Here is a 24069-nt window from a genome sequence, read left to right on the forward strand (position 1 = left end):
TTCTCTCGTTATAAAGAGCAATGCTAGAGGGCTAGCAACTTTTGTAATTGGTAGCCATCAAATAGCCATCAATGATGATTTAATGGTGTGAGATTGGTGTGAGATTTCATCCAATGACTCACCTTTTTCTGCTGGTTACATGCTGGCCAAAATTCAACAAAACTGCTGGCCCCTAGACTTTTTCCGTTATAAAATTCAATGGAAATAAACTTCACTATTTATAAACGTGAGGTGAGGTGCTGAATTCATTCAAAGTGTTACATCGTATTTTGTCAAGTACACCGGAAATTTCTTTCACATTATTCGGCTTTCTTAGGTTGCATACTGAAACTATGCAACTTTTCAACATAAACACTAACCGAGTTACACGTATTTGAAACTCTTTTGATCTGTTTCGCCACAACTTCATGACACATGCTCATCCAGGTATGATATAATAAGCCACCATGCAAGACTTTTCTATCTTTTATATTAGATAGGCGTCACGAGTCAACTCATAAGTCAACGAATGCTATGCATATTTTGATTCTATCATTGGACAAGAAGATAACTGAATCATAGAGAAGAGAAATGGGGTCATGGGTGTTCAAGTTTGATCTTGTTCTGCTCTTTCTCATGTCGTTCTGGTTCCATGTATCCATTGAATCTGATAGCATCTTTCCAGGGCAGAGACTTTCAGGAAGCGAAACTCTAGTTTCCGATGGAGAAATGTTTGAAATGGGTTTCTTCTCAACATCAGGTTCAGGTAACAACTCTCGGAATTGTTACATAGGGATATGGTACAAAGGGTTACCAACGCCAGAAAGAACAGTGGTGTGGGTAGCCAACAGGGATCATCCTATATCTGATCCATACTCTTCATGGTTAGAACTTGACAAGCATGGCAATCTCTCTCTCTATACTTCCACCGGTGATGCAGTTTGGTCAACCAACTCTTCCTTTAGTTTGGGTCCTTTGGACTCGATAGCTGCTAATCTTCGGGAAGATGGAAACTTTATTATAAGCAGCTCACTTGACGACTACAGTTGGCAAAGCTTTGATTACCTAACTGATACCTTGCTGCCTTATGCGAAGTGGGGATATGATAACGACAGAGGTATTAAAAAGGTTCTGAAATCTTGGCTTCATGCACCTAATCCATCAACTGGCAACTTCTCTGCTGAGGTGAGTAGAGTTTCTGCGGATTTAGCTGAGGTCCAATTGTTACAAAATGATGGTTTTATGGAGTCTAAATTCTTCATAGATCGGTTTCAAGGAATCATATATTACACGTATGTTATTGAATTTAACTTTATAGGATACTCAGACAATTACTCGTATGTAACATTTTCATGTTACTCTCTCTCATCCTGTCTTGCTAGATATGTGTTAGATGGATCTGGAAACCTCAAACTTTTCTGGTGGTCGGATGATAAAAACGAATGGGTTACCATCCCCGTGGACCACAAAAAATGTGACCTTCACAGTGGAAATGAGGATACAAGAGTGAATGGCAAACATAGTGGAAGGAAGAATGTTACTTGGGTGATTGTGGTGGCAGCAATTGGGCTTGCTAGTGTGATGGTTGCTATTGCCATTTTGCTGATAAGGCTGTGGAAAAGAGGCACTACCACTTCATCTAATGCAATGGCAGGAGATACACTGAAGCCGTACAATTACAGAGATTTGAGAAAAGCAACTAGAAACTTCACAATTAAGCTTGGGAAAGGTGGTTTCAGCACTGTTTACAAAGGGGAATTCCCTGATTCAACTTTCATTGCTGTCAAGGAACTTCGAGGACACTTTCAAGAAGAAAAACAGCTTCGAGCAGAACTCAACACGGTAGGGCTGATCCAGCACAAAAATCTTGTTCGCTTACTTGGATTCTGCTTACAAGGTTCCCAGAGATTCATAATTTATGATTACATGCCAAATGGTTCTCTAGAATCTCACTTGTTCCAGAGTGATTCTAATGTCTTAGATTGGGGAACTAGATACAATATTGCTCTTGGCACTGCCAAAGGTTTAGCTTACCTACATGAGCATTGTAGAGACTGCATCATTCATTGCGACATCAAGCCGGAGAACATTTTGTTGGACGCTGAATTTAATCCTCAAGTTGCGGATTTTGGCTTGGCGAAGCTTCTAGGCCGAGACTTCAGCCGGGTTCTTACCACCATGAGAGGAACAAGAGGCTATCTAGCACCAGAGTGGTTCTCTGGTGTCCCAATCACTGCAAAAGTTGATGTGTATAGCTACGGCCAGGTCCTTCTTGAGATCATTTCAGGTAGAAGGAACATGGATATAGTAAATGACGATCTAGCTAGTTATTTCCCGGCAATTGTTTTCAATGCATTGAACAATGGGGAGGATGTTCTGCCTTTAGTAGATTCCAAACTACAAGGCAAATTCAGAGCAGAAGAGCTGATTAGAGCATGCAAGGTTGGTTGTTGGTGCATTCAAGATGATGAGAATGATAGACCAACAATGAAAGAGGTTGTTCAAGCTTTGGAAGGACATCTTGATGTTGGTATTCCTCCAATTCCACGGTTTTTCCTGTCCTTAGCAGAACCTTCTGTCCAAAACGGTGATCTGAAGGAAATCGAGGATTATAGCACATCGAGCACACTACCTTCAAGTTTCAGCTTTAGCTTTCGACCACCAGTAAGTTCTTTCAACGCTGATTTATCCTTGTATTATGTGAGCAATCATCTGTTCTTAAATTGATAGAAACTTGAAAAACAATATGGATAGAGCTTAATGATGATGTAGCATAGTACAGTTCTAATAGTAGGAATGCACAGTTTCTCACCTTTCTTCCTGAGAAGTGAGAATCATTACTTTTTATTTGGTTGCTCCTTCTGCCTTAGAGTGCATTATGCCTAGCACCATTCACTCTCAAGTGTTATGTTGCCTCCTGTTTAGGTCAGCCTAAGTCTAATCTGCCTAACCAAGAAAGAACCAAGCTGATTTTATGTCCTAAAAGGGGATTCATTATTGAAACCTGTCCTGAAAGATACCAAAATTTCAATTTTTTTTCAAGCCTAAAGAGAATTTATTGTTGTTGTTGTTACTTCTGGTGGTTGTTGTAGTAGTTAGAATTTGTATGTTCTAGAAATGGATGCAGCTCTAATTGTCAAATGTAGCAGTTTTATTGCATAATGTCTATTGTCTTCACATACATGGCATATAATTTGAACAAAGTAACTCAAGCTCTAGAAGTCAGAGAGAAATGTCACATTCCTAGAACTTAAGCAGTATTCTTGAGTCTTGACACTGTTGTCATTGGTAAATGAATTGATATATTTCTTAATTAAAAGCATTACACTTTTTGCCCCTCCAGATTCAGCTCCTTTAAAGTTAAGTATTCGAAATAAAACCTTATTGGCCAGAAGTGAATTACCTGAAGTCTTGCTTATGCTATTACTCATATAAACCCTTCAGATTGCATACTAATTCCTTTGTAATGTACATTAATTTCAGTCAGTTCAAGTTGAACTATGATATCATATCAGTGAGTTGAAAGCTCCTTCAAGATCAAAGCTTCCAGAATGCTGAAATAAATTAGTCAAGGATGTATCTGGTGCTTTCACTGACTTATGTCAAAATATTATTTTGGTGAATTAGTCCTATGAACTTATTTGATCTTCTTTACAATTTGTGTATAGTAGAATGGCATATGAGAACAAGAATGGATTCAATTTCCCAGTGCTTTTACATTGAATTAAAAATTAAAAATCTTTGAATAAGTAAACTTGATTTCACCTACTGATGTGTACCTTGTAGAAGCTAAACTCGGTGATGATCAATTGATCGTGCTCACAAGAACTTTGATGCTTGTTGAAGAAAAAGAACCTTAGTTGTTGAGATTTGACTGCTACTTTTGGAGAAAAAAAAGGACTGAATACTTTATTGACTGAAAGAAACTAAGTTATGCAGAGTAAACTTATGTTGTAAGAATTTGTGTGGCAAAATCATGAAAGAACATAAGTCCCCAGTATGCTGCACTATGATGCACAGACATGAGACACCACACGATACGAGACATGCCAACACACAAATTTTAAAATTTTATAAATTAATTTTTTTAATTATTTTTAATGTATTATTTTAATTATATCAAATATTTAAAATATTTTTTGTTTTAATAAATAATAATATATACTATATCTAAATTTATTTCAAAAATATATGTTATGAATAAGATTGGACACACTGACACGTGATAATATTTAGGTGTGTCCGGAGAAAATTTTTTTATTTTTTATTAAGACACGGTTGAATATCAGATGTGTCGGTGAATATTGTATCCTAAATGTCACGCGAACACAATAACGTAACAAAATGTCTGTTACGTCCTGTTGCTGCCGAGGTATGACAGTCCTTCCAGCGGGTCACAGTGTTCGGATGGAAAAGTGATACTTCGGCTGAGGAGAAACACGGCGGCGGGAGCACCTGCAAAAAGCACTCTGACGCTCAAGTAAGAATGTGAATTAAGAGAGAAAGTGATAATAAAATGAGAGTGAATATGTTCTGTAACCTGTCTTTCTTCGTAGTTACTTATCTGTTTATATAGACGTTAGGAGTGAGTTAGTTGGAGCTTGTTTAGGGATTTTCCGTGTTTGCCGAGAATATCCTAATAACGTTAACCCTAGTCAGTTGAGATTCTGCGTTCTGTTGGAGTTTCCAGATTCTTTGGCATTAGTTATTTACTTGGTTCTGTTTGGTGAGATATGATAGCTGACCGAGGTCTGTTTCGGCGAGATATGTTCTGTTGACCGAGTTTATAGGCTACGTATCATAGCCCCCAAGGTCGCCCTGTGTCCTTGAAGGGACAGGGGCGAGCTTTTTTACTCCTTTGGTCTTGGATTTGTTGTCGTGGCCTTTAGGTTTTGTTTTTTTGAATTAATTTCCTTGGGAAGGAGGAAAGTGGGCATTTAATTGCCGTTTCGTTTCCCGCGCTGAAATGATTGATGTGAGTTTCCCTGTGCAGTTTTCCGCGTGATCCTGGCCATTGATTTTTGTTGAAATTTTTGGACGGTTGAGATCGGGGCGGTTTTAACTTGTGTTATGGAGACCGTTTCACTACCCCATGTTTTATTACTGGGATTTGTTATAGGTAACTTCTACTTCCCTTATTTTCAATACTACTTTTGCTATCACAGGAGGAAGAAAAAATGAGTGCCAAAGGTTCGTTTTGAAGAATTTCAGTCTTCTCTTCTGTTTTCTTCCTATTTTTCGTTTGTTCAGTTCTTATGGAAAAGGGCAAGGTTATTGTGGCCGAGGACGATCCTTGTAGTTGGGTTAGTGAACAGGTAAAACAATGTGTGTCTAGGTTTAATGATCTTGAATCTGTGAAGGTGTTAGGCTCTGATGTGTGGGTTAGGGAGGGTCATAGGATTAGGATAGAGCTTTTGCCATGTGAGGAAGGGGATCGTGTGTGCGAGCGAGTTGAGGGTTGGTCGTACTTTTACGTTTACTCTTGCTTACTGACTGAGCTTGGTGTCAGGTTCCCTTTTACGGATTTTGAATGTGGTGTGTTGTTTTGGTTGAATTGTGCTCCTTCCCAGTTACGCCCTAACTCTTGGGGTTTTGTTCGTGCTTTTGAGATCTTGATGAGCATTCTGGAGCATCCTCCTTCCTTGAGGGTTTTCTTTTCCTTGTTTCAATCGAAAGGGGTCAGGCGTGATTTGTGGGTAAACCTTAATAGCCATCCGCGTCGGTCAGTGTTTTCCCTATATAAGTCGTCGTTCAAAGATTTTAAAACGATGTTTGTTAAGGTTAGAAGTGTCGAAGATGAGTTTCCTTTTTATTTGAATGAGTTCTTAGAGGAGAGATTTCCCCTTTCTTGGTCTCCCGAGCCTGCCCAGGTGCTTGACGTTGATGATAGGGTTTTTGATGACAATGTTGTATTGGAATTTTTATTAGAGGAGTCGGTAGGGTTGTTGTCTGTTGTGGATTTGTTGAAGTGGGACTCAGATAAGGAGGCTGTTTTGGATTATCTAGGTAAATAGTTTTAGCCTTGTTTCCTGGTATGGTGGCATGGTTATTACTGACGTTCTTTGTTTTTGTGGTTTTGTTTGCAGCTGAAAAAGCCCCCACTATCACCACTGCTGGACTGAAGTCATTTTTCAGTCAGAGGAAGAAAAACGAGAAAAAAAGGGTCAACGACTAATGCGGGTAAGGGTGGTGATGCTGTTGCTCAAACTGTGGCCAATCCTCGTCTGAAGGGAAAAAGGCCTAAGACTCGTGCAGAGAAGGCTGAGAGTAAGAGAATTCTCCTGCCCTTCCTATTGTGGAAGCGGCGTATGAGTCTCAGAAGAGGCTTCATTTCTACCGGGAGGGTGATAACATGAGGTCTTTATGGTCGAGGTTCTTTCCTTTCGCTACTCTTGCCGACGAGGTTTGTCGGTTCCCTGATGACTTTAAGATGATTGAAGAGGTTGGTCGCCCTGGGATGAGTCGTTTTCTTCAGGTAACTTTGGCCTCTTTGTTCGTGTTTACCTTTATGTGTAATGCTTCTGATTTTTATGGCTTTTGTCACAGGTTATTGGTGCTCGGGTTGTTGCTATTGGAAGGTTTTAAGAGCTTGCTGTTAAATCTGAAGTTAAGGATTCTGTTGATATCTCTGAGCTTTCTGCTGCCATTCAAGAGAAAGAGAAGAGGATTATTGAGCTTTCTTCTTCTCTGAAAGGGAAGGAGGAGGAACTTGCCGAGGAAAGGCGTCTTCATGGTGCGGTGGTTGAGGCTGGTAAAGTTTTGAAATCTGATAATGGTCGTTTGGCAGCTCGAGTGAAAGAGTTAGAAGGTGAGGTGTATGAAGCTTTTTCTCAGGGTTTCGAGCGAGCTTCAGATCAAGTCCGAGCTTTGTTCCCTGAGGTCGATGCATCCAAACTTGATGCGACGAAGATCATTGTTAATGGCGAGCTGATTGACGATGAAGCTGACAAACAAAGTGACAGTTCAAGTATCGGGGATAAGATAGAATAGTGCTTTTGGGGTTTGATTGTTTTGCTGACGTTTTGGAAGTTTGTTTTGCGTATTTTGACTGATTATGACTGTTTTGTTTGTTAAGACTTTTGCCGAGTATGGAGCTCGGCTGATCCGTTTTGACTTTATATGTATGTTTGTATATGCATATGTCTGGATACGTATTTGGTATTGCCGCGGATTTATGAATCATAGTCATAGTAGAGTATATCTGTTGTTTAGTGTTTGAATTTATCGCGTTGAATTGACTGGGTAAGGCGTCCGGCCTCATTAAAACCCTTTTGAGTAAAACCCTTTTTTATTGGGATAAAACCTCAAAATGGAAAAAAGAGTACCTTCATCCGCTTTGATGTACATTATGATTGATATTTCCTCAAGGAGGATACATTCCAGTTTCCTGATACAGGGTTAGCTAGTAATGTTTCTAGTTGATAAGCTCCTTTGCCGAGCACTTTAGAAATTCGGAACGGGCCCTCCCAATTTGCTGCTAACTTTCCATGTATTTGTGGTTTCCTTGCCTCTTCTGTCTTTCTGAGGACAAGTTCTCCTTCTTCAAACGTCCTCGGGTTGACCTTTTTGTTGTGTCGCTTTTGTATGAACTGCTTCATTGCTAGCTGTTTTATTGTTGCTATCTCCCTTTCTTCGTCAATTAGGTCTAGGTCTGCTAGTCGTTTGTTGTTGTTTTTGCTTGCATCATATAGCTCGGCTCTCAAGCTAGTCGTTCCGACTTCTACGGGTATGAGGGCCTCGGCCCCATACACTAGTTTGAATGGGGTTTCTCCTGTTGCTGACTGGATTGTCGTGTTGTACCCCCAGAGGACTTCTGGTACGAGGTCTGCCCATTCACTTTTTACGTCATCTAACTTCTTTTTTAGGGCCTGCAAAATAACTCTGTTAGCCGATTCTACCTGGCCATTTGTTTGAGGATGTTCAACCGAACTAAAATGGTGTTTAATGTTGAAGTTTTGTAAAAAAGTAGCGAGATTGTGGTCTGTGAACTGCCTTCCATTGTCGGAAATTATTTCCCTTGGTATGCCGTAACGGCATATGATGTTTTTCCAAAGGAAAGACCTTACCTTTTCGGCCGTGATACGTGCCAGGGGTTGTGCTTCAATCCATTTGGAATCTATTGATACCAAGAGAAACTTTACCTATCCTGGCGCTTTCGGGAAGGGGCCGAGGATATCTAGTCCCCATCTATCGAAAGGCCAACTTACCTCGAAGGTATGCAACTTCTCGGCGGGTGTCGTTGAGACATTAGCATGCTTCTGGCAGTTGTCGCATGTTCTTACTTTGGTCATGCAATCTCTTTTTATTGTTGGCCAGTAGTATCCTGTTCGCAATATCTTGGCTGATAGAGCTCGGCCACCAATATGGTTTCCGCATACTCCTTCGTGTGTTTCTGCCATTACTATTTCGGCATCGTCTTTGTTGAGGCACTTTAAGAGAGGTTGTGAGAATCCTCTTCTATATAGATTGTCTCCTATTGCCGTGTAGTAGCTTGCTCTTCTTCGGAAGAGTTGCGCGTTTTGTTCATCTTTTGGGATGGCTCCTGTCTTGATATACTGAAGAAAAGGTGTTCTCCAGTCCTTCACCTGTATAATACTCAACACACTATTTAGTTCAAAGCTCGGTTTTTCGAGTGTCAGTTGTGAAAGTGTTGATGTATGTGGTGTTAGCCTTGTTGTGGCTAATTTATAGAGAACATCAGCTCTTGTGTTTTGTTCTCTATTTATGTGTATAATTTCAAGCTTCTGAAATTTTGAAATGAGATCCTTTGTTATGAGCCAGTACTTCTCTAACAAAGGATCTTTTACCTGGAAGTCGCCTTTGATCTGCTAGACGACAAGTAGTGAGTTACAATATACAGTGAGCTGAGTTATTTCCAAATCCCGGGCGAGCTTTAGCCCTGCTAGGAGGGCTTCATATTCTGCCTGGTTATTGCTTGCTGGGAAAGAGAATTGTAGGGACTGCTCGGCTATAACCTATGGAGAATCCAGGAGAATCCAGCAACAAAGTAGGAAAAGACGACCTAATGGAGGGACAACAGAGGGGAGAGGAGTGTCTCCGAAGCATAGAGGAGGTGGCACAGGCCACTAATGTCAAGCCAATCGAGGCCTAGATTCCTGACTTCTTTCAGGGAGTTTTTTCTACCTTGTTTTTTAATGGTTATTATGAATATTTTAGCTTAGAATTGTAGAGGGGTTTCCTCCAAAGGATTTCCCATTATGATTAGAGACTTAACTTATCGTTATAATTTGAAATTGTGTATCCTTCTTGAAACTCATGTCTCAGGAACCAAAGTAGAGGGGATCATCCGCAAATTAGGTTTTGACTCTTGGTGCATTAGTGATGCAGAGGGCTTCTCGGGAGGGATTTGGTGTCTTTGGAACGGAAAAGATTGTCAGGTGGAGCCTGTTAATATCCAAAGACAGTTTATTCACCTAAAGATTAAAGATAATAATAACCAGTCTTGGCATTGCACGTGTATTTATGGCAGCCCCCAACCAGGACCGCGAAGTACCTTGTGGAGGGAGCTAGAAAGTATAGCAGCAACTAATCAAGGGCCTTGGTGTCTTGGTGGGGACTTTAATTCTATCATTTCTCTTAAGGAAACTGGGGGCAATCATAATTTATCTCAAGACTCAAACAGATTTCAAAAATGCATGCTTAATTGCGGTCTAAATGATCTAGGCTTTTCTGGTCCGCCGTTCACTTGGCAAAGAAATCAAATTAAACACAGGCTTGATAGATTCTTATGCAATTTGGAGTTCAATGTTTTATTTCCATCCGTTGGAGTGAAACATCTACCTAAATTGAAGTCTGACCATCTACCTATTCTCCTAGAATTTGACACCCTTGTGGAAAACAGGAGAGAGAGACCTTTCAAGCTGCTCGCGCCCTGGCTGCTCCATGAGGGCTACAATAATTTGGTGAGAAGTAACTGGTGCAAACAAGGTGATCTCATCAACAACATTCACCATTTCACAGAGAAAGCCAAAGAATGGAACAAAGAGGTCTTTGGGCACATCTTCAGGAAAAAGAAAAGAATTCTTCTCAGGCTTGAAGGCATCAACCAAAACCTTTCCTTTAATAATAATCCTTTTTTGGAAAAACTGCAAAGGGACCTTTGGAAGGAATATGAAATGATTGTGGTACAAGAAGAAAGCTATTGGATACAAATGGCTAAATGTAAAACCATTAATTTAGGGGACAAAAACTCTAAATACTTCCACCAGAAAGCTAACGGAAGGAGACGAAGGAACCACGTTAATGCTCTAAAAAATAGCGACGATGAATGGATTGATAACGTGGAAGAACTGAAGGAGCTCGGAGTATCCTTTTTCAAATCTTTATATGCTCCTAATAACTACAATTTATTTTTACCTGATTTTCCTGTCACAGATAAGTTCCCTAGGCTGACTGAGGCTGAGTTAAACCATTTGAGCAGAAATATTACCCATGAAGAAGTTAAACATGCTGTGTTCAATATGGGAAGCTGGAAGGCGCCAAGAAGCGATGGACTGCCAGCAAAATTTTTCCAGCATTCCTGGGACATTGTATCTGATTCGGTGGTGAATTGGGTGCATATGATCTTTAGAAATCCTGAGAATATAGCTGGAGCAAACCAAACCTTAATTTCTATCATTCCTAAAGTTCCCTCACCTGAAAACTTTGCACAGTTCAGACCTATCAGTCTTTGTAACGTCTGCTATAAAATTGTTACTAAAGTTATTGCAGAAAGAATAAAGCCGCACTTGGGGTACATTGTCTCTAACACCCAGGCCAGTTTCATCCCAGGAAGAATTAGTGCAGATAACATTCTGGTAGCACAAGAGGTGATCCATACTATGAGGATGAGAGCTAGTGGTAAAGGACTCATGGCAATCAAAATAGACTTGGAGAAGGCCTATGACCGTCTAAATTGGAATTTTATCATTGACACTCTCAAAGATATTGGCATCCCGGAGAATATTGTGAATGTTATTCACTTCTGCATCTCCTCCCCCACTATGAGTTTGCTTTGGAATGGTTCTCCATCAGAGACTTTCAACCCAACAAGAGACATTAGACAGGGAGACCCCTTATCCCCTTATCTTTTTGTTCTATGTATTGAAAGACTCTCTCAACTAATTAACTCCTTAATAGAGCAGAAAAAATGGAAACCTATCAAGTTAACTAGGAATGGTCCTCATCTATCTCATCTTTGTTTTGCAGATGATCTCGTTCTTTTCGCGGAAGCAAGCAAGGAGCAGGTTTGAGTAATCAAGGAAGCTTTGGAGACCTTTTGTAAAGCTTCTGGACAGAAAGTCAGCCCTAGCAAATCCTGCATCTTTTTCTCCAAGAATGTTAATCACAACAGAAGAGAGGAGCTCAGCAAAGATCTCGGTATTCCGCTAATCAGCAATTTAGGAAAGTACCTCGGCATACCGCTCATCCACGAGAAGTGCGGAAAATACCACTTTCAACCAATTCTAGACAAGATGCAGGCCAAATTGTCAAGTTGGAACATGAAAACCCTTTCTCTTGCCGGAAGATGCACCCTTGTTCAATCGATTTTGTCTACCATTCCGAGCTATACTATGCAAACAATGAAGATGCCTAAGGGGGTCTGTAATAAAATTGATAAAATGTGTAGAGACTTTCTCTGGGGATCTAATGTGGAGAACAAGAAAATTCATCTTTTGAATTGGGATACCATTTGCCAGCCAAAGGAATTAGGAGGGCTAGGATTGCGGAAGGCTCAAGAATCCAATGACCTTTTTCTCATGAAATTAGCTTGGGGGCTGGTGCATAATGAACAAGCTCTCTGGGTGAAAGTAATGAAAGCGAAGTATAGTTGTGGGGACAGCCTTATTCCAAAGGTTACTAAAAAAGCGAAGTGCTCTAATGCTTGGAGAGGTATTGTTAAAATTTGGGACCGATTTCAAAGCAATTTAATCTGAAGGATTGGAAATGGAAGAAGCATTAAATTCTGGAAAGATCACTGGATTCCTGGTATCTCAGATTTGAGCGAGTTATCGATGGAACAGATCGGGGAAGACAGAGCTGACGAGGATTTAGCAACCTATGCTACGGCAGAAGAATGTTGGGATTGGGAGAGGTTAGCTCAGCTAATCCCAGAGGAGATTATCGTTATGATTCGTACTGTTAAAGCTCCCCACCACTCCCTCAGACCGGATTCCCTGGGATGGCTACCAGAACCTCAGGGCATTTTCTCTATCAAATCAGCCTACAAAAGCTACTATGTTGAAGATAGGGACTCAGACCAAATTTATAGAATTTGCTGGAAAACCAGGGTTTCCCAGAGACTGAGAACCTTTGCTTGGCTCCTAAGCCATAACGCGCTGCTAACTAATCTAAAAAGAAGTGTTCGGGGGCTTACCGATAATGATTGCTACCCGAGATGCCCGAATCTTGAAGAGAGTCTGCTCCATGTGCTGAGGGACTGCCCATACGCCCAAGGCATTTGGATGAGCAACTCAAATAGAGACCTGCAGGACCCTTTCTTTAGCCAGAATCTCCAAGACTGGCTCTACGATAACCTGTCTAGGACCTCTCGCACTAGCTGTGGGACTTCATGGCCCACTTTCTTTCTCACTTCTTGTAATATTATCTGGCGAAAAAGAAATGAATTAATTTTCAATCAAGATAACATCCCTTTTGAAAGAGTAATCCCAGAAATTAGAGGGGTGGCCAGAAACTATGAGGAAGTGTTAGACCTTACAGAGAGAAGCATCAAAACCCTCAGAGTGACAAACTCGATCCTTATTGGTTGGAAGCCACCGGAAGCGGGCTGGAGCAAACTCAACGTTGATGGCTCGGTCCTGCAAACTTCAAATTCTGGCTCGTGTGGCGGCATTCTCAGAGATTCGAACGGCCTGGTTATGACAGGGTTCATGATGAACATTGGAAGGTAACCATTACTAAAGCAGAACTTTGGGCAATCTACACAGGTCTTAAAATTGCAATTGATATGGGAATGGAGAAGGTACAAGTAGAGACAGATTCTACCTGTGCAGTGAATCTGTTGCAGCATTCATCTACGGACCTCTATGATAGCACCTCCCTCATCCGTGCAATTAAAGAGCTCCAGGCAAATCCAGGTGACTTCCGAGTGAAACACGTCTTGAGAGAAGCCAATTTCAGTGCCGACGTTCTAGCCAAGCATGCCCATAATCTTCCGGCATGGCTCCACCGTTTTGTTTTGCCTCCCCCTTTCTTGTTCGAACAATTGAAGCTTATAGGAGGCAACGAGTATTTGCGAGAATAGTAAATGGCTAATTAGTTTTTTTGTTTTGGGCCTCTGGCCCTTCTCAATAAAAAAAAAATAACTAATAATTAACTATAACTTGGAAGATGATAAATCGTCTATGTCTAACTATTTGGGAAGTAAAATCGGAGTTTTTGAGAGATAGATGGAAATAAATTAATAAATACAAGTACAATTTAAATATCATATTATTGGAGCCCAATTTCTTTTATTATTTATTTATGTTTTAACTTATAATTAATTGATAAGATTGATTTGAGAAAACTATAACTACTTTTCAATTTACTTTTTATTTATTTTCTTGTGGTATCATGATCATGAAAGCGAAAATTCTGTTTTTCGTCTTTTTATTTTCAATCTACCAATAATTGTGAAAGTGATTTATCTTGACTTTTTGGTTTATATGTACTATTTCACAAAATTCTATAGGCATATATGAGATTAAATTATAATGGATTGGAGTATACATTTTTCTATTCACTGCAAGTCTGTTTCTATACTTTTAGGATGTCAATTTCAGTGGACGTATTTGAAATAGTGCCTATATTATATATGAGGTTATGATATTACAAATTTTTTTATGTGAATTGTTTTTTTGATGAGTTATTCTCATCATAAGATATTTGATAGCTTATTGTGATCTTTTTTCATGTATTAAAATAAATTATAAAAAATTAGTATCTTTTTTGTTACATATTTTTTAGAATCCAAAAATATATTTAATCATCAATTGGTTTTTTAGAACTTTTTAATACTCTTGAACCTAATTCTGAGTATTAGACTTATAGAAATATTTTAAATTAGTATGCAATATCTATCTATAAAAATTTGAATTTCAAAAATTAATTGTTGTTCTCTCATGCCATGCGAACAGATTAGAAACTAAATTACAGTAGAAAAAGAGACCAAAAAAAGAAAATATATCCTTCAATCATTCAATGAATTTGAATATGGTTGGGAGGATAGACTTCTGAATAATAATAAACAGCAAACCCTCTTTTAGAATTATAGTGTAGGATTCAATAATTAAATTGATAAAATGAACATTTCATGAAAAAGTTGTTGAAGATATAAGTTTGTCTTAGCTTATACATGCAGTTATCAGAATATACAATACAAAAATTAAAATACTTCTTTCAAAAGTTTAATTTAAGCTGATTGAAAAAATTAAATAAATAATTATATTTGTAATAATATATCTTTACGTATAAAAAAATTAAATTTACATAAATTTTTTTACATAGAATTTCTTTATTTTTTTGTTGGTCTTATGCAAAAAAAAAAATTAGAATCTAACAAGGATTAAATTCTAGAATTTTAAGTGATAAAAATTCTAAATTACAAAATTACTTATCCTATTAAGTTGATAGCTAAAAAAAGATATATAAATGATTATATCTATGTCATATAGAAGGGTGGATCTTTTAAGGAACAATGGGAGAACATGCCTTCAAGTATTTTATAAAATTATTAGTAGTATATCATCATAGATTACAAGTAACTCATTTGGTAAAAAATTTTCATTTCAAATTAAACACCATGAGTTCAACACTCCCCTTTTCTATTTACTTTTAATACCTTTTTATTTTAAATTCAGCATATGGGGTTACTTTGTTGCAAGTTCCAAACTTAAGTTATGATTTATTCATTTTATAAATTAAAAACAATAAGTATTGCTGTTATACTGTTATTATTGTTGAAGTCTAAATATCTTTATCTATTTAATTTAATATTATTTTATGTTAGTTTTTTTGATTGATTTTTTTATAAGAAAGATATTCAAATATTTAACAAGTACATATTGAAATTGTTAATATTCATCATTTTAACTATAATTTTTTATATATTTTATATTTTATATATTTTAATTTTTCTACTACTATAATGATAAAAAAAAATCAAAGAATTACGTTTTTAATTTCTAAGAAACAAACTAAGATTCAAGAAAGAAAAAATATGTCACAACATACAGAATGTATCTGAAAATAGTTTCATTATTCTAATGAATCATAAAAAAAATAAGATACTATTTTTAAAGGTTTAAAGAATTATTTAAGGAGTTTGATCTTAATTCTAAATTAGATCTTAGAAATAATTTCAATTTTAATAATATCATCTAAACTAGAAATATGAAGTTAAATAATTTAATTTTATGTTAAATAGGATTCATATAAAAAATATTTAGATAATTATTCTTTATCTAACATAAATTATCCAAAATATTTTTAATATGATTGATTTGATATTTTTTTATAATCAAAATATTCATCTTCTAAAAATATAATATATATATATATATATATATATATAATTTAATATTTTTTATCCTGTATATTGACCTTTAAAAATTTTCTTCAAGTTCCGTCACTGGTCATATACCCATCCTCTGTGATCAATAATCATTTGAATAAGGGCCAAAATTTCTGTGTTATTATGCATACATGCATGTCGTAGTTGACAGATAATAATAATAATATAAACGATGTTCCGATTAAATTGAAACATTATTCTGTACTTTTTAAATGTTTCATCTTATTGGGTTGAGCTTTTTGTTTAAAAAAAAAAATTGAAACATTATTCCACACTAACATAAAAGATAATGTAACGTGGCAATTGTGCAGCCGGATGAAGAGTAGCAACAAGTGCTTTTCAAAAGTCACAGAAATTTAATTTGTGCTAGAAAAGTTCAATTTCAATTTAAAATTATTAATGAGTATATATCCATTTATAATGAAACTCAACTACATCAATTAATTAAGATTAATTATCTGTCGTTGCCAAATTGGGTGATGACTAGTTCCTTTATGATAATATATCTTGATCATTCATTATAAATTTAATAATATCATCTCAAATGTCTGATCATCATTCTTTAATTTATTATGTACGTACAAAATGAGTATAATTGATTCATATCTGAACAGAGTAGTAGTTGAACTTTAAATTGTGTTGTGTTGGGTCTCTGACTTGGAATTAATTAAGTCTCCATAGCTGCTTTGAATATGACTTCAAAGGCTTTCTCCATGCAGTTTTTGAATTTTTGTTCATCTATGAACCCCTTCATTGTTCTCATGGTGATTCTTAATGTGTTCACATAACTCATAATTGTAATGTTTACATTCTGCAGACACAAAGGTATAAGCATGTTATAGATATTGAGACTAGTTTATGGTACAAAAGTCTTTGTTGAATTGAATTGAGAAAAAGTAATTTGTAAAAGGGAAAAAAAAAGCTATTCTCACGAGAAGGTAAGAAAATTTGTTAAAATTTAGTTAAATTAATCATCACTAGGACACTAGCTAATTAAATTAATAAATAATAAATTATACCCCTTTAAGTCTTCATTGTCAAATAATATAATTTTATTTTTCTAAAAATTATGGCTATATAGTATTATTCAATGAGAAAATTAAATATACGTGCTTATGCAGTTGAATTTGTTTATGATATATTATTGTATGGTTATATTAGTAAAAAAGAAAAAAATATAATCATATTTTAGTTATAAATTCTTTTTCTGATCTATTAATACATCAAAATTAAATTCTTTATAAATTTATCTATAATTATATTCAAAAATATCATTTACAGACCAAAAATTAATTAGACCAAATTAATCATTATGTATTTATATATAACTATATGTGTAATTTAATTTATTTTTAACATATATTTTATATTTTAATATATATTTTACATAAGTGAGTGATTTTGATAACTCATTTTAATATACACCTAACAAAATTGAATCATATTTTTTTTTTTAAAAATTGTATAAGTGTGCAACTCTCTTCCGCATAGGTGCTTACCACCAATACTTTTTTTTACCAGACATTATGCATGCATGTAATTATATATGTAATATACTAAAATGTATTATTATTATTATTATTATTAAGAAATGATAAGGACTACTTAACTGATGAAGAAAAGTAAACAAATGACACAAAGAAATTTAAAAAAAAAATGTATGAAAATGATATACCTCAGGGAGACCTGTCATGGTGAAGTACAAGCCATTCACTGGATGATTTGCCAATGCCATCTTCTCAACTGGCCCCATTAAGTTTGACACAACAACACTTGAATTCTCCAAAGTGTTATAAATGTTTTTGGCCACAGCCTGAAACATATATGATAAACGTTGAAACCTTAAGCACTTCTCATACACATATACACGACAAACCCTAATATGGTCCATTGCTCGGTGGTCCAACAAAATTGTAGATTTCCTAAGTAAGAAGTGTTTATGATCAAAATAAATGAAGTACTTCATTGCCTGCCCTCTCAATAATAACCACATGCCTGCAGCCTGCTAACACTCAATGCCATCCTTTTTTTTTTTTTTCTTCAAGCAATGGCAGTTCACATTAAAATATACTATTTATAAGTATCAATGATTAATGCAATTTTTTTTTATCATAAAAATTATAGGCCAATTCTATGGTGTCTATGAGTTGTTGTCTAAATTTTGTCTAATTTATTTTTTTGTAGTAAATTTTAATTTTTTTTAAATTATTTATTTTTATATCTTTTAAATTAAATATTAATTTTTAAATTTTTTTAGTAAATAAGCACTACTTTTTAAGCACTATAGCATTCATCAAAACTAACTAACTAACTATATATATATATATATCCCCTATAAACTTAAACTATTGGGTCAAATAATTTTATGATAAAATATTATAATTTTTATGACCTAAAAATATAAATTGGATCTTTATTATTAGAAGAAATGAATTTTAGCGTAATTAAAATAAATAAAAAGAGGAAAATACATACACAAAATTAAGGTAAATTTTACTAAACTAAATAAATTTAGAGATATAATTAGTTATCTATTTCTTTCTATTTGAACTTAAATTTTTAAGGAAAATAATTTTATGACATAGTATTTATATATTAAAAATATAATTATTCATGTATTTTTTTTATAAATTTAAAATTTTGAAAGAAACGATTTTATAACATGGTATCAAAGTTTTTATAACAAAAAGTATAGAGTTTAATCCTTATTGAATTAAAAAAAAATATTTATTTCAATATAAAATAAATAATAATAATAACATAGTAATGATAATATTCTAAAATAATAATAAATTTTAACAAAAAAAAAAAAAGAAATGTTGGGTTATGGTGTATACTGACCTCGGGCCCTCTTAACTTCATCTCAAAAGACAAGATGAAGCCAATGACATAAACACTGAATGAGCGTCTCTTCCTCTTGATTAATTTATGAGCTTCCCTAACAAACTCAATAGGATTCGAGATTCTTCCTTCACTTAGCTTTGGTATTGAAACTTGTAAGAAAGAAATTTGGTTGCCCCAAATACCCTTAGAATCAGGGTTTAGCATCTCCTTCACTGAACGGTACCCTCCAATGTTTCTTGTGTTCAGCATCACCACTGCTGTTGACTCTGCTCTTTTGCTTTTCTTCTTCATTTCTTGCATGTACAATCGAAGCCCGTAGAAGATCATCCCCGTAACCACATCATTTATTGTCTTCAAAATTAAATATAACTAACATCAATAATCTTAATCTTATCATTCATTCATCGTTTATTTTGAAAAAGAATTTTACTTCTCTAATATTGTTTCTATAAATTATACCATATTGATAGCCTTTTATGGTGTCTAAAAAATGGTATTTATTTATTAAAAAAGATTAAAAAATAATATTTAATTTAAAAATATAACAATAAATAATTTTTAAAAAATAAAAACTTATTACAAAAAGTAAGTTAGACAAAATTTAGACACTAACTCATAAGTATTATAGAATTGACTTTTATTATTTGGAGCTAAAAAATTGCCACGTCTTTCATTAACCAGTTATGATTATTAAATTTTTTATTTTGTAACAAAAAATCTCGGTCATCAATTATATAAAAAATATCGATATCCTAAACCCTTGTAGAATAATGTAACATATCTTTATAAATTTAGTCCATCTGGTATAGTTTTATTTTACTTTAATGTATTAATCCACGGAAAAGTCAAAGCGGCAACTAATATAGCTATTTGTATAGTAACGTTAAAGAGAAATTCTTGAGCCTAATAATTTTTAGTATTTTTTATTATAATTTGATTAATATAAATATTAAATTATTTTTAATAAATAAAATTTATTAATTTATGTGTATAAATTTTAAAAAAAATATTAATATAAATTATATTAATTTATGTATATAAATTAATAATAAATATATGTATAAATTATATATTTTTTATGTATAAAATTTTCGTTAATATATGTGTAAATTATTATTAATCAAGTGTTGATCATACAGAATTGTTCAACGTTAAATTTTATTTTATTTTTCAGTGTTTCTGCTGATTTAACCCACAAAATTATTAAATACTTCATGGAAAAAATGCCAAATAAATGGATTTTCTTTTTTTTTTATCAAAGATATGAAACTCGAACCTCTTAATTGAGTATGAGGAGTTTATGCCATTTGAACTATAACTCATTGGCAAATAAATGGATTTCTTTGGAAATGAAAATAGAGGTATAATTATAGGGAGAAAAAGTCAAAACATATTTAATTTAAAAAAAATGAATAGCTAACAAAATTTTGGATAAAAAGTGGCATATATAAGTAGATGGAATAAAGGTGTAATATATTAATTAATCTTACCACACCAAGTTTGGACTTGATCCCTTTGATATCATCAAGAGACAATGATATGTTTGATAAGGTAAAAGGCTTTAACTCACATGCTTCAAATCCAGACCTTATAGGAGTCTTATCATCTTTCAGTATTCTTGCCTTCATTATGCTCCATCCAGAATCAGATAAAGAATAAAAGAAAGATGACACAATTGAAGGCAACCTCTTCAACATGCACTTCTTTTCATTTCCTGATGACTCCGATGCCTTCCCCGCCGGTGTCTTCGACGGGAAAGACAACGGAAGAGAAGGGTCGTCAGCCCTTTGGAGACAAGAAAGAAGAGCACCCATGAGTGAATAACCATCACCAAGTGCATGGTGCAGTTTGAATATTATGGTTCCTTTTCCATTTGTTGTTGGATACTTTATGACGTGGATCTCCCATAGTGGTTTGTTTTGTGGTGTTTTTTCGTTTAGAATCATTGAAACATAGTCACTGAGGTATTGGTCATAGAATTCAATTGAAGGGTTTTCTGGGAATTTGGGAAACTTCAAATGCTCTTCTGGCTTCACTTCCACTCTTTTCCATATCTTTTTGCCATCTTTGGATGTAACCTGTATTACATTACATACACATACACTTCAAATTAAATTATTAATTAAGAGAAAAATATATCAATATCATAAAAGGTTAATATATAGTTGATTTATGGTGTCTAAAAGTGTTTATCTAATTTATTAAAAATTAATATTTAATTTTAAAAATATAAAATTAAATAATTATTAAATATTTAAAATTTGTCAAAAAAATAAATTAAACAAAAGTTAGATACTAAATTGTAAGTACTATAATATCTACCGTACATATATGTTATGATTTAGTTTGAAGTTGGGTTTAATTTGTTGAGGATGAATGTTTTTCTATTACTTATAAAAATAATAGGGATCGAATAAGAATATCCAAAAATAAAAGATATTTTAGTGAAATACTATATATAAATATTTGACGCGAATTTAGCGTCAAAGTTTATCAACGGTACCAATAATTAAACCGTTAATAATATCTGTTCTTAAAAATATAGTAAAAATTTGAATTAATGACGATTGTAAAATTTTACTGACGATCAGACCATCGGTAAATCTCGTGTCACAACACGCTATCGGATTCGGCATTCCAAGGGTCAGTGCTGTAGTAGTGCAGAGAAGAAATGTCCTTCCACAGTTCCACCATTTAAAATGACAGATTTAGAATCATAAGAAGAACTAGAAGATTGATTAATGACATTATAATTCCAATGTGTTGTTATTGTTTTATATTCTCATTTTTACCTTTCTAAAATATTATCATTTTAAATATTATTTATTATATTCAAGATACAAAGATATCTTTTTTTTTTTGTCTCTTTTATTATTGTTTATGCACCCTTGTCTTCATTATCACTAAGGCAATGATATTTGAAATATTTGAAATTATTAAAAAAATATATTTATAGTTGTTTTTTATTTTTAATATGATGATTAGATATGTGTAATACGCCAAAATAAAAGTTTAAGTGTGTAATGCATATGTACAAGATTAATAACAAATTCTACATAAATCGTTATACACGATTTAAATTAAATAATTGTAAATCACGTTTTGAGTAAAGAGAAAAAAAGAGAAGTAAAAAACCGTCGAATCAATAATTAATGATCGAGAGTTGTCGAAGAAAATGAAAATATCAATTTTTTTATGTTAGTAATTTCAAAACAAATTGTTACTCCTATTTTTATTTAGCATAAAATTTTGTCCTCCACCAAATAACTCACGTATTAAATATATTTTTTGCTACTAGTTCATATTATTAGTGATGATATATTCTGATAAATAATGTCAGTCTATTACATTAAATTTACATAATATTATCGTATTATACTCTTTATTTTATAATATCTAAAATAATAGCCAAATAGAAGCTAAGAGCATACTAGGCTTAATTGGTCCATTTGCTTATTATTATCTCAGTAGAAATTAATGGCGAAAGAAAAGTCAAATAGTGACAGGGACATTTACAAAAGAAGAGTAAAGCTAAGAAACACATAATATAGCAGCTAATTTATTTCAACTAACATTATAATAAATTATTAAACAAATTCAATATAAAACATATTAGGTAAATAAAGATAAATTTTTATTAAACTTAAATTTTAGAATTGTTTTATTAAATTTTAAATATTTTTAATTTTTAAAATTTTGAATCTCTTTTTTTATGTATATTAAATGTTGACTGTAATACTAACTGGAAATGTTAGCTTTTTCATTAAAAAAAAATTAATTATATGTATTATTTTTTGTGTACATTTTTTCTGGTATGCTTTTTATTTTTAGCATTAAATGTGATTATTAAGACGTAGGAGAATATAGAGCTTTTCAAAAAAAAAAGGTGGACAAGAAATATATATATCTAAAAAAGAATTTAAATTTAATGTATTAATATAGTGTAAAATTTTTTATATAGTCATTTTATATCTATTTGTTTAGACAATTATTTATAGAGTTAATATAAAATATAGTTATTTTACTAACTTAACGTTACATAATTAAATGTATGTATAAAATACATAGAAAATTAAAATTAAATTTTATAAAAATATATAGAGGAGAGAAAGGGATGGAACTGACCATGATAGAGGAGAAGCGTGGATTAATTGGAAGGAAGACATCTTTAATCAAAGTTATGGCCTGTGAGTCATCAATTGGAACTGCTATTTCAAGAAATCCAAAAACATATGAACATATCACTGAGCTGTTGAAATATTGCCCTGGAGGACTCACTGGCTGTTCAACCTCTTCATAGAAGCTTTCCATAATTGCTATATGCTATTAGAGAGAAAGAGAGAGAGAGAGATGGAGAGAGTGGTATATAACTATATATAAAGGACTACTTGCCTTAAAAGACTCAAACAATTGGACACATATATATGGGGATTTAAAATACTATACTCTTATGTATATATGGGATGAATGATGGCGACCCACAACCCCCATTATCGGGTACATTACCTTAATTTCTTAATTTCACATTTGACATAATGACAACCATGCATGCTTTGGATTATTCGAGCCTTAAGGAATAATAACTAGTGATGATGATAAATATAAATTAAATTGATCAACAATCAGTCTTTATCATGGTAGCAAGAGAGCTCAAATCAGATTCGGATACCATAATAAAATTAAAAGAAAAAATAAGAACGTATTATAAAATATTATATTTACTCTTATATTTTGCTTGATATTAATTTACAATGAATAAAGCTGCACTAAGTATATATATATATATATATATATATATAAAATCACTACAATAATATAGACTATTTTTTAGAATTATTATGTGTCAAAAAATAAAATTCGTCAAAAAATAAATTTTGACACTATTTTAACTATGAAAATATGTTAATAAAAATTTTGTCAAAAATAATATTTTTAACATATAAGTAATTGTAAAAAAAAGTTTAAATCTTATTTTGATAAATATTGGCCCTCAAAAATAATTTATTAGAAAAATTTGAGAATATATTTTTTATGATACTTATTAACCGTCAAAAATACTATTTATTTTGATACTTATTGACCATAAAAAATTCTCAACAAATATTTTTAACAAAGAATGAGATGAGATCTTGAAACTGAAGAATAAACTGAGATTTTGAAGATGAAGTATGAGTAGTATGATCCTAAACTGAGAGCAGTGTGATGCCAAAATTGACAGAGCTCAACAAAGAAAATGAATAATAGAGTAAGTTGAAAACAAATGAGTGTCAAAATTGAGAAATAATTTTCTACAATCAAATTATTCATCAAAAAATAGAGAATTTGACATTTATGATATTTGTCAAAATATATATTAATTTTTACATTTAACTATGGCTGATAAAAAAAATCATGTTAAAATAGTTCTATTTTCTTGTAGTGTATATATATGATTGAAGGCGGGCCACAGGTCCCAAAAAAAAAAACTAAAGACTACATTATAACAGGTCTAATAAACTTCATTCCATAAGTATTTGCGATGAGGTCGGTGCTGCAACAAGGGAAAAAGTTTTTCAAAGAACTGGATTCTTTGAGGATGATCTTACCCAACTTTTGTAAGGAAATCAGCGCAAAAATTTGCCTCTTTGAATATGTGCCTTACATCAATTCTCTCAAATTTTACCAGGAACTCT

At 33.4% G+C, this 24069-nt stretch overlaps 2 protein-coding genes across 4 annotated transcripts; one reads left to right on the forward strand and one right to left on the reverse strand.

The window, feature by feature from the left end:
- Positions 1 to 220: 220 nt before the first annotated feature.
- Positions 221 to 7141, forward strand: LOC112737678 (G-type lectin S-receptor-like serine/threonine-protein kinase At2g19130). Of its 3 annotated transcripts, XM_072211448.1 has the most exons (4): positions 989 to 1164; positions 1362 to 2643; positions 6066 to 6454; positions 6526 to 7141. In XM_072211448.1, the coding sequence occupies exons 1-3, from the start codon at positions 1127 to 1129 to the stop codon at positions 6099 to 6101; spliced, it is 1356 nt and encodes a 451-aa protein (XP_072067549.1). In that variant the 5' UTR covers positions 989 to 1126; the 3' UTR covers positions 6102 to 6454; positions 6526 to 7141. The 3 variants fall into 3 exon arrangements, with proteins under 3 accessions (XP_025643471.1, XP_072067548.1, XP_072067549.1); XM_072211447.1 differs by having other exon boundaries at positions 271 to 2643; XM_025787686.3 differs by lacking the exons at positions 6066 to 6454; positions 6526 to 7141 and adding an exon at positions 3463 to 3747 and having other exon boundaries at positions 221 to 2643.
- An 8903-nt stretch (positions 7142 to 16044) lies between these two features.
- Positions 16045 to 23096, reverse strand: LOC112737680 (wax ester synthase/diacylglycerol acyltransferase 4). The gene is made up of 5 exons (XM_025787688.3): positions 22523 to 23096; positions 19888 to 20475; positions 18395 to 18748; positions 17229 to 17366; positions 16045 to 16364 (listed from the first exon to the last, which is right to left on the reverse strand). Exons 1-5 carry the CDS (start codon positions 22706 to 22708, stop codon positions 16221 to 16223), a joined length of 1410 nt encoding a protein of 469 aa, XP_025643473.1. The 5' UTR covers positions 22709 to 23096; the 3' UTR covers positions 16045 to 16220.
- Between the last annotated feature and the right edge of the window lie 973 nt (positions 23097 to 24069).

This window comes from Arachis hypogaea, chromosome 13 (genome assembly GCF_003086295.3).
Source record: "Arachis hypogaea cultivar Tifrunner chromosome 13, arahy.Tifrunner.gnm2.J5K5, whole genome shotgun sequence".
Classification (NCBI taxonomy): Eukaryota; Viridiplantae; Streptophyta; class Magnoliopsida; order Fabales; family Fabaceae; genus Arachis; species Arachis hypogaea.

Excerpts from the sequence above, each read along its gene's own strand:
- LOC112737678 (XM_072211447.1), top strand. The coding sequence starts at position 571 with ATGGGGTCATGGGTGTTCAAGTTTGATCTTGTTCTGCTCTTTCTCATG. Across the intron at positions 2,644-6,065 it reads GCTTTAGCTTTCGACCACCA|CTGAAAAAGCCCCCACTATC; the intron begins GTAAGTTCTTTC and ends TTTTGTTTGCAG.
- LOC112737680 (XM_025787688.3), bottom strand. The coding sequence starts at position 22,708 with ATGGAAAGCTTCTATGAAGAGGTTGAACAGCCAGTGAGTCCTCCAGGG. Across the intron at positions 17,367-18,394 it reads TGAAGTTAAGAGGGCCCGAG|GCTGTGGCCAAAAACATTTA; the intron begins GTCAGTATACAC and ends TATATGTTTCAG. Across the intron at positions 16,365-17,228 it reads CCATGACAGGTCTCCCTGAG|AATGTAAACATTACAATTAT; the intron begins GTATATCATTTT and ends TTGTGTCTGCAG.